The sequence below is a fragment of the Epinephelus fuscoguttatus genome, linkage group LG23 (assembly GCF_011397635.1).
Source record: "Epinephelus fuscoguttatus linkage group LG23, E.fuscoguttatus.final_Chr_v1".
Classification (NCBI taxonomy): Eukaryota; Metazoa; Chordata; class Actinopteri; order Perciformes; family Serranidae; genus Epinephelus; species Epinephelus fuscoguttatus.
In genome coordinates this window covers 19,858,012-19,870,530 of record NC_064774.1, presented here as the reverse complement: position 1 = coordinate 19,870,530, position 12,519 = coordinate 19,858,012, and the positions used below count along the sequence as shown (strand labels likewise).

The 12,519-nt window shown below is 40.5% G+C and overlaps 1 protein-coding gene and 1 long non-coding RNA gene across 2 annotated transcripts; one reads left to right on the top strand and one right to left on the bottom strand.

Annotated features, from left to right (window-relative positions):
• Positions 1-3,632: 3,632 nt before the first annotated feature.
• Positions 3,633-8,711, bottom strand: LOC125883866 (uncharacterized). The gene is made up of 3 exons (XR_007448604.1): positions 7,784-8,711; positions 4,315-4,396; positions 3,633-4,223 (listed from the first exon to the last, which is right to left on the bottom strand). It is a non-coding gene; the product is annotated as an uncharacterized LOC125883866 (long non-coding RNA).
• Positions 5,292-11,977, top strand: tp53 (tumor protein p53). Its single transcript, XM_049568475.1, has 11 exons — positions 5,292-5,429; positions 6,559-6,683; positions 6,788-6,860; positions 6,998-7,186; positions 8,735-8,909; positions 9,021-9,133; positions 9,475-9,584; positions 9,731-9,855; positions 9,939-10,042; positions 10,133-10,203; positions 10,956-11,977. The coding sequence occupies exons 2-11, from the start codon at positions 6,598-6,600 to the stop codon at positions 11,050-11,052; spliced, it is 1,143 nt and encodes a 380-aa protein (XP_049424432.1). The 5' UTR covers positions 5,292-5,429; positions 6,559-6,597; the 3' UTR covers positions 11,053-11,977.
• Positions 11,978-12,519: the final 542 nt, after the last annotated feature.

Below are 12,519 nucleotides of genomic sequence, written 5' to 3'. Positions count from 1 at the left end.
TGGCGCTCCAATTGCAAAGAATTTAAAAAGATACGCTGGCCTCAGGAAAAAATGCTTTAGTGGACACCGCCCCTAACTGCTGCATACACAATTAGTATGGAGAGACGTAACAGATGACACTGAGAGCACCCAGGGGAATGTTCTGAGTATATGGAAACATTTTCTGTTTCAAAACTGAGAACACTACAACAAAATGAAGCTCAGAAAACAAACAATCTAGGGATCCACAAAACCAAGCTCCTACTCAGGAGCATCTTCAGACCTTATACTCTGATGACATCACAGATTGGACACTTACATCACTGGTTTCTGGTTTGAGAGAATGTAAATTTCCTTGGCCATGGAAATAACAGTAACACTACTTGAAGGTATCTACATAAGGGTGACATGACACTGTCATAACTATGACATGACACTGTCATGAACCTGTCATAAACATTATGTACATGTCATAAATGTTTATGACTGCTGTCATTAAGTGTCATTTGGGTATTTTTGGTAATGACAAGTTGGCATTGTTTGGGTTGTCTTGATTATGACAAGTTGACATTGTTTGGGATGTCCTTATTATGACAACTTGACATTAATCAAAGTGACATTACCAGAAGTTGTCTTTGTCATGACAAGTTGACATTAAATTTGTTTGGGATGTCCTTATTATGACAACTTGACATTAACCAGGATGACATTACCAGAAGATGTCTTTGTCATAACAATAATAATCATTATGTCAACTTGTCATAAACACACAAAAAAGATGCATTTCTTGTTAATGTCAGCTTGTCATGACAAAGACAACTTCTGGTAATGTCACTTTGATTAATGTCAACTTGTCATAATCAAGACAACCCAAACAATGTCAACTTGTCATTACAAAAACTGAATGACACTTAATGACAGCAGTCATAAATGTTTATGACATGTACATAATGTCCATGACAGGTTCATGACAGTGTCATGTCATAGTTATCACAGTGTCATGCCACTCTTATGTAGATACCTTCAAGTAAAGTGTTACTGAAATAACTTATTGGAGTGTGTAATTTAGGCTTGTTTAGGTTAATTTACCATGTTCAAATATCTCAGACACAAATGTCAGTGATGGGTTATTGTATAGACTCCATGTACTGTGGACACTATTGGAAAACTGTGCAATTAACATCTCACTATTTGCCAGAGTAGGAGAGTACTATTGTATATCGGGCCAGGCATATGATGATATTTAAACATTCACGTATGGAAACACACACCCACACTAACAATTTACAGCGATGCCTCATATTAAACTGAGGCCATAGACTGGAGTCCTCACGGGCTCTGGACGGTGGCCCAGTAGGCCTTTATAGGCTGTTATGGAGGTTTACCTACCCTAACCTGAGGAGGGAACAATACCAAAAAATACCAAAAACACATCACCAGAATATCTTAAGGAGGATTATCTCCACTAGGAAATGTGTCCACACTATCACCTAAGATGGTGTGTTTGAGCTTTGCAGCCTATCTTTACTTTTGGGGTCACATTGGCGTCTTTAAAAGTGTGGCCCCTCATACTTCTATACCTTTTTATTCGAAGTTTTTATTTCTAGGATTTTATAAAGTTGGCAAGCTTGTGCTTGGTTAACAATTGAAAGGGTGGTTATAATGCACTCATAGTCACTCTGTGTTATACTGCACTGCATATCAGAGGAAGTCAGGTTGAAACCACAGAGGAACGACGTCAGGAGTACACATAAACAAATTCTTCTGCTTTGTGAGACCCAGTCTCTGACAGATAAAACCTTTTAGCTTCCTTTGTGAAACTCATAGCCAGTCAAAGTTAACTGCACTCCCGAGGGCCCTGACTCTCTTGCAAGGCCGTGAACAGGAAACCACAGCGGTTAATATCAGCCGGTTTCTGAACTGATCACTTTTGAAAAATAAAGAGGCTCAAATTTAGGTGATACATTATGACAAATCCAAATTCAAAATCAGATTTGCCCAATTTAAGGGCTTCTAAAACCTATCCAGGCCAGCTCAACTATTTGTACCCTTTCCTTTAATCCTTATAATTTTTGGATTTTAATGTTTTTCTTTGATTTAAATCAATTTTTACCCTTTTCTATGTTATTTGTATCTGAAAGAAAGGCTTTTATTGACAGAACTGACAGGGTTTTTTCTTCAGAAGTTCATCTTAGAGCCCCGGAGAGGTAAGCTCCATCTCACGCTACGGCAACACAACTGATACAGGCTCACACACTCTACACCTCAGGGTAGGATAACCTGTGTAGGGACCCTTACCCGGGCCCTTCAGGAGAGGAGCTTGGTGGAACCTTATAGCTGCCAGGTTCCTTACGTTGAGGGTTAATATAATAAAAAAATAAATTATTGCTTTGAGGGTTCATGCAGTTACTTAATTAACATTATTTGAGCTGAAAACAAACTGTGAGAGCCGATACATGCGCTGCCAGCTTTATATGCTCAGGCTCTCACTGATTTGTAAAGGTTTTGATACTGCCACAGTGTGTGACGACTGTTTCTGCCTGCTGTCCGAACATGAGTTCGCTATCCGTGAGTGTGTGTATGTAACTCTGTCACAAGTTCCGGCATTTAAAATGTTACTTACATAAAAGTATGGAAGTATAACCAGGAAAATGTACTTAAGTATTACACATACTGTAAAAATGTCTTCTGTGACTGTTGTAGTGCACGACTACATATAATCTCATGAGATTATCGTGACTTGCATTAATGTAAAAGCAGGATTTGAGTTGAGGTGGAGCTCATTATGAACTATTAATTAAAGAATATTTGCATTATGGGTTAATCTGCTGATTATTTTCTCCATTAATCGACTGATTATTTGGTTTGTAAAAATTCTGGAAATAGTGAGAGATAGCGTCACACTTACCCAGACCCTAAAGTGACACCTTCATAATGTTTGTTTGTACAACCAACAATTCACACTTCAACATAAAAAACTTAGTTGAGACTTGAAGGTTATGACTTAAGACTTGCTTACGACTTGCACGTGTGACTTACTGCCACCTCTGTTGCATCGGGTCCTTCACACGATCAGGCTGGTTGCAGTGTCAAATACAAGGGCCCTCTTCTTCCCCTCTCCCCTTCCTGTAGCTGATGCTCGATAATCTCAGGGCTTGTATGTTACCTTTAGGTCAGGGACGAGGAAACTCTGTGTTGGAAATTCACTGTACTTTAAAATAAAGTGCATTTTTTTTTTACAAACTTACCACATTTCAGAGTCACCTGTGGTCCATTCAGAATGGACTTGCGACCCACTTTTGGACCGCGAGCCACCAGTTAGGAACCACTGTTCTAAGTTATGCTTCTGAGAGCGACCTGTTTTAAAGTCCTACCTGTCAGAAATAAAAGAAGCCACCACACTTCACAGTATGAACATTATCTGATTTTCGCAAAGTTGAAAAAGAGCAGTAGATGTGCATGCAGTACCATTTTATTAGAGACCAAATTGTAAAAGCATTAAAAATGAAAGTGAAGAAATGAATCCAAACAAGTATCTTTATTACAATGAATATTTAAAAAGATAGTAATATTCTTCAGTGGACTGTAGAAGAAGAGAAATTCAAAATGAATTTAAAAAGGAAGGGTGCTTGCTGCGAGGACACACTGTGCTGAACCCTGCTGAGGACAAGCCACACATGCACAAGACACAGTACCACTATAAGGAGTAGATTGACTGACAGATCAGGACTGTGTCCCTGTGGCCATGGTAACCACTGGACAGGATTCAAAACACTTACACTCATGCAGAATCTTTCCCTGCCTCATATCAGATTAGTTCAACAATCTGCTGCAACATCGTGCAGATTCTCCTCTCCTTCTCTGCCCTGGTCCTGTTCTGTTACACCTCACCATTGTATCTATTAACAGTGTACCACTGGGATCAAGTTCATATGGACTTCCTGGCACCATCAGCACTTTCACTCAAAGGTCGAATGGCCACCTAACCCCAAAGTGGCACCAATTACTGCTACACATCCAAAGAGACAGATGAGAACCAACATTCAGTGCGTACTCTTTGGATATGACTCTTGCCAGGTCAGGACAACACGCCAGCAGCGAAGCACAAGTGACCCAACACGGCTGCGGGCACCTCAGAGAGGTCCTGCTCAGAGTTTCTCTGCAGCTCTGTCCCCAGTGGCGTAGAAGTTTATCTAATCAGCACAGGGGCATTTGAAGGGTGATGGGAGGCGACGTCATCCAACCTGTAGGAGCAGATTACGAAATCATTAAACAGCCTGAAATGAACAGATTTAAACTCTAGTTTAAACCCAATCTGGAGTATAAAGGTAAGACCGTTCAAAACCATGCAGGGGGAAGTCATCCTGGACAGTCCTCATGTAAGGGGACGCTGCTTTAAAGTTGACCTCTGACCTCCCTGGAGAGAGAAAGAAGCACAGTCACCCGTCAAAGATAGCTTTATGGGAACTTCCAGGTGTTACATATGATTATGGTGCATTTTTCAGTTATGTAATGCCTTAGAATATGTCATAGACCAAAGTGTGCTAATGAGTATCAATGTACATGGGCTGCTTTTTTCAATTTTAATTAACAAAAAAAAAAAAAAAAAAAAAAAGATTAGGCTAAACTTCTTCACTGGACTACAGTAAAATGTACTGGCAGTAGCCCAGTGGACATTAATAGTTTGGCCTGTAGATTTTATTCAATATATGCTTTTGCAACTTAAAAGTACAAAAATGTTGTTGCTGGGACAGTCCTTAATATATCAAAGTTCTTTTTCAACACTTCTTTGATCCCCTAGGAAACACCATAGCTCAATAAGCAATGCTGTAAACGAGGCAGTCGTTTTGGTTATTAAAAAACTGCCTAAATGTTGCGCAAACTGGGTATATTTACCGTAAACTGGGGGTTATATAAGGCAACTTTTTCATCCGTTTTCAATTTCCATACGTCATTAAGTTGTCATGTTGCCTTCGGATGCTCATGTGAAGCTTGTGTTTTTCATCATTAATAATATGCTATTGTTATTCGACAAAGGCAATACACTGAAGTAAATATAAGTCTTATTAACATATAGTTTAATCTCAATTCAACCGTGTACACGTAAACAATTCTTATAACTCTACAAATGTGCAGCCATGACCTGTTTAACAACTCCTTTGTTTTGCACGGTGGATCCTGAGTTGTAATATTGTCGAGATACCTGAATGCAACAGTGGCATGACGCAGTGTTGCGTTTACGCACGTCAGGAGAACAAAACGCTCTGTGATTGGACTGCTGTGCGGACTTAAAAACCCGCCCCTCCCCTTTCCTTTTTTTGTGGGATTCCCCGACGACAACGTGCTCGGTTTTACCTCAAAATATTTTGACTTTTCACTCGATTCTGCTCGCCTCCTCAGCTATATCGAAGTGACTCATCTCCCCTGGACAGCAGTTGCAGGACACAAAGGTAGCTGTGTAGTCATACATGTGTCATTATTTACAATAGGCCCCCGAAGGCCACTTACTGGACCGTTAAAGAAAGTTTTACGGCAGTTTAAGCTAACGTTACTCGGTCGGATTCCAAAACGTTATGCTAACGTACCTAGCTAGTTAAGCTAATGCTAAGCTCGCTAGATAACAAAACAATTGGGGTGCGTTTTAATTGCTAGACGAATCCTGTTTTACCGTCGATGGTTTTTTCTTTACGTCAGCACATTTTGACTTTTAGTTAACTTGTATTCGTCGAGTTATTTTGAAAGTGCCGACGCGACGACCGAAGATGCTAACTTCATTCAGTTCCTGCAGGCCTCCGGCTCGACAGAAAATGGACGGTAGCTAACGTTAGCATGTTGAATGGTTTCTCCGGCGGTTTGTTTTGATAAGAGAGCTAGTTGCGAAGTCAGGTAAATGGTATTCGATTTCAAACGTATAGATAGCTGTAATGTGGATGTTTCCAGGAATATATGTGTTTAATTAAATCGTAATTATTCAGGTTAACGTCAACGTTAGTCAGCATTTCTCAGAGCAGATGGCCTACTTAAATTGAACTTAGGGAACTCGCATTTCCTGTATGGAAGCAACCAGGATTTATCACTTAAGCATTCATTCATTTGTAAAAGTTTCACCCCTGCATTTTACACTTTAGCAACGCTAAACGTTATCGTGTCCTGTTTATTTCATTTTTATAAATTATGACTATTTAAAAAGGATTCAAGCGTCTGATCGACCGACAGAATAATTGTAGGAAAACTATTTTGATAATCGACGTGTTTTTTAGACATTTATGAAACAAAAAGCATCATTTCCTGATTTCATCTTCTTAAATGGGGAGAATTTCTGTCTTTATGCTATTTAAATTTATTTGGATGTTGGTCACACACATCAAAATCAATTTGGTCTCTTGAATAATGTGGTGGATTTTTTTTTCTATTTTCTGAAATGTTTTGACTAAAAAAATCACTTGATCAAAAAAGTAGGCAGACTGTTAATAAAGATAAATGTTAGCACACACTGCTTGATTAACATGGGACCAGTCTAATGGAGAATTTAATTAGAGACTGAGTTGTTTAACATTCACTTCCTGTTTATCCCCACAGCACTGCCTTTGCATCTGCAAAGGAGGGTGAAAAAAAAAGATGGAAGAGCAAGAGTTTGACAGTCTGCCTCTGAGCCAGAGCCTGCCCCTGAGCCAGGCCTCCTTCAGAGAGCTTTGGGAGACTGTGTAAGTTAAGTTTTAATAGTAGATAACATTTTGAAACTGTCAGTTTACTCCAGAAAAAAAAAAACAAACAAGTTAACCAATTAGTGCATGTTTGTTTTTTGCAGAGTGACTCCCTCTATCTCCACCATTCCAACGGCAAATGGCACATGGAGGACAGATGGACCTATGGATATGCTGGTAAGCATACCTGCCCATGCCCCAACTTAAACACATTGAATTGAATCACTGTAGGAGAAAGCTTTCTGACGGTAACTTCAGTCGGAGTTTATTTATTTATGGAGGCAGACTGACGCTCTCATTTCCCTCCTTCACAGCTCATGAATGACCAAGTGCTTGCTGAAGGGTTTGATGAAAATCTGTTTGAGCTGCCCCCAGAGATGTCTGCTAAAGATGGTGTTACTCCCCCGTCCTCCACCGTCCCGGTTACAACAGACTATCCAGGGGAATATGGCTTCCAACTTCGATTTCAGAAGTCCGGCACGGCCAAGTCTGTTACTTCCACTGTAAGTAATCCGAGGCCTAACATCTAAAAATTTAGAAATTCCACATATTTGTTGATTTCTCGTGACATTAAACTGACTGCTAAATGTGTTACAGCTCATTTCAATGATATTTAAGCTACATATAAGACAACTAATTTGTTTTATCTGTTCAGAACAATGTGAGACAAAATATACAAACTTCAGCAAAAAACAGTTGTACTTAATGAACATAGTGAATCATTTTAACAGAATTAAACAGAATTTAAATGTTAGACAGTAGATGTTAAAGTTCGCAAGGACTTGCAGCACACTGTCCTGCAACCAAACATGGTAGGGAGCAGAAGTTTGAGTCCGCCAGAGACAAAGGGGATCTCTGCTTCTGCTCAGTTTCGCCATTTACTCTTCAACTGAGTTTCTTCTGTCTTTAGTTTATTTCCTATGAAGAATCTCTGCTCCGTTTCACTAAAATAAATCCAAATTAACTGTACAGCTTAATAAAATTGAGGTTTGGGAATTAAAAGGTTTTATAACAGTAAACCCACTCACTGGCCTTAAGTGTTTATCACCCACAAAATTATTTAAAGTGTGAAAAACATTGAAAAAGTTTTAAAATCTTACCTTGGCACCGCGCTAAAAATCCATTCTTTAGTATCTCTCGTGGTGGTATTCATGTGGAATCTTATTCATTGTGACGATTCGCTAAATTGTAAAGTCTGGAGCCAGTTACTGTGTTTGAAAAGCCAATGACATTAATGTATCCACGGTGACTCACCCAGTAGTGCGCTGCAGTTGGCCAGTTTTATTGAGGTTAGGCTGGTCTTTCCTGAAACTCCCGCCCCCCTGCAACTTGTGCTCTCCTCTGTGAGAGAGGTGCTGTCTGGTTTTAGAGAACTGCTCTGACATGACAGGACATGTCCCTGCGCCGTCTTCCTGTAGCACAGAATGGGTTAAAAAAGGACGAAAGAAAGGTAAAAAATCGTCTTTTAGTTTGACTTACTTGGCCTTAAGTATTTGTTGGTCTTTCAGAGAAGAAAAATTAGTTATATGAAACTTTTAGTGTTTATAAAAGTGCACTTAGTTTTTCTGAGACAGATCTCAGACTGGTGGTTGGCGCTTGAGTCCAGGGATGGATTGGGAATGAAAAACGGCCCTGGACTGTTTGACTTAGACCAGCACACCACCACCACCCACATAAACCACAGCACACTTTATGTAAACAAGATTACTGAACTATATTTATAACAATAATTTAAGTAAAATAGATGTAGAATGAGGACATGTGTTGCTCTTTGAAGGAGGCAGACACAAGGAGAAGAAGGTTTTGTTCTTTCATTAAATCCTTGTACAAGAAAAATGCTCTGTACTGTTGGATTGTCTCTATTTTGTTAATGCAAAGTACTAACTTATCAATAATCATAACTATTCATGCGTAGCAAGGAGTTCAACATTTCCAAACTTTGCAGCAGCATGTCAGTCTTTATTGTAATGTCCCGCCTCATCCTGGCTGTGATTGGTCCACGGGTGCACAGATAATAATGTGTTGGGCTTTCTCCCTGTTCTTTGTCTCAGTACTCCGAGCAGCTCAACAAGCTGTATTGCCAGCTAGCCAAGACCAGCCCCATTGAAGTCCTGGTGAGGAAGGACGTTCCTGCGGGTGCTATTGTGAGAGCCACAGCAGTTTATAAAAAGTCTGAACATGTTGCAGACGTGGTCCGAAGATGTCCACATCACCAGAATGAGGACGGTAAGGAAAACGTTTTAGTGAAAATTTCTTTTTTTGCTTTAGCTCAAATAATCTGATGAGCTTAATATATCTGAGCTGATTTTAATGTTTTCTAATCTGTTTCCTGTTCAGCTGCCGAGCACCGCAGCCATCTGATCAGGGTGGAGGGCAGCCAGAGGGCTCAGTATTTTGAGGATCCGCACACAAAGAGGCAGAGTGTGACTGTCCCCTACGAGCCCCCGCAGGTACGACTGCCCCACTCGATCTGTCCCGAGGGGGAACGCGTCTGCTGTGTCTACTCTACAGCAGTTATTTTTATCCCATCATATTTCCTAATGTGTGACCTTCAAGCATTTTCTATGTGAGTATATGAGCAAACAACACTGATTTTAGCTTGAAAATTCAATGTCCATGAAGTACAGAAATTCTGCAACCATTCAGGAATGTTTCCCAAATCAAAAAATTGGCTGTTTTGGACACCCTGAGGTGTCGATAAGGAGTTCAGAAGAAAAGGTTGCCTTTTCCCCTGATTATAAACACTTTAAAGTAGCAGTGAATAAAAAATGTTCGATTTTTCTTGTTTCAGCTGGGCTCAGAGATAACCACCATCCTGCTGAGCTTCATGTGCAACAGTTCCTGCATGGGGGGGATGAATAGAAGGCCCATCCTCACAATCCTGACCCTGGAGACCCCAGAGTAAGTCTTGTTTCTCTTTTAACAGATGTGAGGGTGGTGGTGGTAGTTCGGTGTATAGAGAAGTGCTGTGTTATGTGTGTGTTGTGGATGTCTCAGATTCATTTGTTGTACATTTTGACCCATACTACTGCTCATCTTTTTCCTAGTGGACTTGTCTTGGGCCGAAGGTGCTTTGAGGTGCGTGTCTGTGCGTGTCCAGGCAGGGATCGCAAAACTGAAGAGGAAAACAGCACCAGGACGCAGAACGGCACCAAACAAACCAAAAAACGAAGTACGTTTTTGCTGCATTATTTTATATTTCAGTTTCCATCCCTTCTTGCTGTCCCCTTGCTAACCTCACCTTTGTTTCTGTAGAGAGTGCCCCGGCTGCGGCTCCAGCTCCTGACACCACTTCTGTGAAGAAGTCCAAGCCGACCTCCAGTGCAGAGGAGGACGATAAGGACATGTTTGTTCTGCATGTATGTGAAGATTCATGCTGTTATGAAGCTGCACATCTTACACATTTTTTTCATGCTATTTGGTTAATACCCCTTTGATCTGTCCTGCAGGTTCGTGGTCGTGAACGTTTTGAAATGTTGAAGAAAATCAATGATGGTCTGGAGTTGCTTGACAAAGAAAGGTAAGAATTGCAAACTGAAAAATGAAACCACCTGAACTACTTTCAGAGGACAAAATTTGTAACTTGTGTTTCCTGGAGACCGGTGGTTCTCAGCCTTTTTTTTGTGAAGGACCACTAAACAAAATCGGGTCACAGATCCCCATGTGATGAGATTTGGCTTCAGGAACTGCCATCTAAAAATATTTTTGTTGTGAGATATGAAGAAGACCAGAGTTCTCTAGTTGTTGAACTGCTTTTGAGGACATAACCACGGAGGAAGTGAAACCTATGAGCAGAGTAGTCTCTCTTGTGACTCTTACTCACAGTGGCTTTACTTTTATAGCAAATTAAGAAGTGAAAATTAACGACTTTATACTTGATGTTTACAATATAGCCAATTTATATGTCCCACGTGGAACAAGCCACGATACAGCAAGTATATTCGATACACTGTCCACCCCTAGTGGCAGCTGGTTTGACTATGAGATGTGAGTGACAGGTTGACTGCTGTCTTGTACTTGGTCAGCACCAGTGCTTCTGAGATGGTCCATAGGCAGCATCCTTACCTTTATTTTACCCTGAACTCTACTGCTGTGTAATAATAGAGACCACCTGCCACTAGAGGTCACTGTGTGCAATGTTTAAGTTAAACCCACCTGCCACAGGTCAAACAAGGTTATTGGATCATTAGAAATACTTCAGATAAAACCAAATCTGTCACATCTGCTATAATCTCCGACACTGACTGGATTCATCTTGCTCTCTCTCCGCAGCAAAACAAAGACCAAGGTGACGGTGAAACATGAGCATGCTGTGCCTTCCAGCGGAAAGCGACTCCCGCACAGAGGGGAGAGGAGCGACAGCGACTAAGAAGAGAACAAACGTCCCGTCTTTCTCCCTCCAAGCCATCGGGTTAATGTCAGGCTTTTTCTCATCATTGGAACCCCCAAATCATCTCCTGCCTCAGTACGCCACATCACTTGATTCAGTAACTGTACTGCCTGACCATTTACTGTACTCAACGTACTGTTCGGTGTCTTGCTGTTTTTTTTCCAGTACTCAAATGAATAAAGGTTGGATAGAGGAGAGCAGTTCACACTGTAAGCAGGTCTGCCTCTTCCTCAATGCCCTCGTTGCATTTAAAGGTCCTGCAAAATGGCTTTGAGATCTTTAACACCCGCACGCATGAAACAGGATATTGGGGTGGGACTTACAATTAGGAGGAACTGTATTTAATCAGTGTTAATCTTGGCAGGGATTTTCATTTGAGTTTTAATGATTCCATTTTAAAAATGTCTGTCATTTATGATGCATTATTCTTAGTCTGAATTAGCTGATGAAAACTGAAGAGTGTTTGTCATCAGCATTTGTTTTTGTATGTTTTGTCAGAACAGTAATTATGATTTTATTGGAGCTAAAAAGAACTCAAGTAGTAGCTTGCTCAGATTTTACACAGTTAAGACACATATGTCATTGCAAAGGATTGTAATAATATAACGAGACACTGCCATGAGCTTGAAGTCACACTTCTAAGACTTGAATGGATGTTTACCTCCATTAATGTAGTTGTATTACTGTACCACATCCCATGCAACTTCAGACACTTACACCCTGTCTGGCTCTCCTTCTGGGTGTTGTGTCAGGTGGTCCGATCGGCCCAAATGTTTCAGTCCGGCTCTGATTAGATGTCCTTTAAGGGTGGGCATAAAACTGCAAGTTAGATACACAGGAACAAACGTAAGGCCAGATTACAGAGCGCACAGGCTTTTTTTTTTTTTTTTTTTTTTTTTTTTTTAAAACTCCGTTTATTTTCCATCACAAAGAGCTGTAAATACATTTTAGCCCTTTTTATTTTTAAGGATCTGTCTGTCGTCGTCGCCGCCTCTTTAGTGGTGGTGATTCTGCTTGCAGGGAACACATACTGTCATGATTTTTGCGAAGATTAACAGTAGAATTGGGATGATGATGAGGGGCTGGCTGGATCACCCCACAAGCTAATCACCTTTTAGTATTAGTAACTTTTATACTCAGCAGAGGGAAAATGAGAGGAGGGAAAAGTTATTTTCACATACAAATACGGGAAAATTGGACAAAAATTTAGACTTTTAAAACAGTACAAACATGGGCACAATAAAACCAGAACAACACCTTTAACATAGTGATGAGGTGCAAACCACTCAGTTCAGATTTTAAAAAACTACTGCCTGTCTAATTTGATGAATGTGATATGAGTTCGTGATGTCATGTTTGGCCTCTCACCCACAGATCATGCTGTTTTATCACTGAGTCAGCACTTCAGTTTGATGTGACCAATCACTGTCAGCCACGTTAACCACT

Coding starts and splice junctions, on each gene's coding strand:
- tp53 (XM_049568475.1), top strand. CDS start 6,598: ATGGAAGAGCAAGAGTTTGACAGTCTGCCTCTGAGCCAGAGCCTGCCC. Junction 7,187..8,734: donor CCAAGTCTGTTACTTCCACT/GTAAGTAATCCG, acceptor TCTTTGTCTCAG/TACTCCGAGCAGCTCAACAA. Junction 9,585..9,730: donor CTGACCCTGGAGACCCCAGA/GTAAGTCTTGTT, acceptor TCTTTTTCCTAG/TGGACTTGTCTTGGGCCGAA.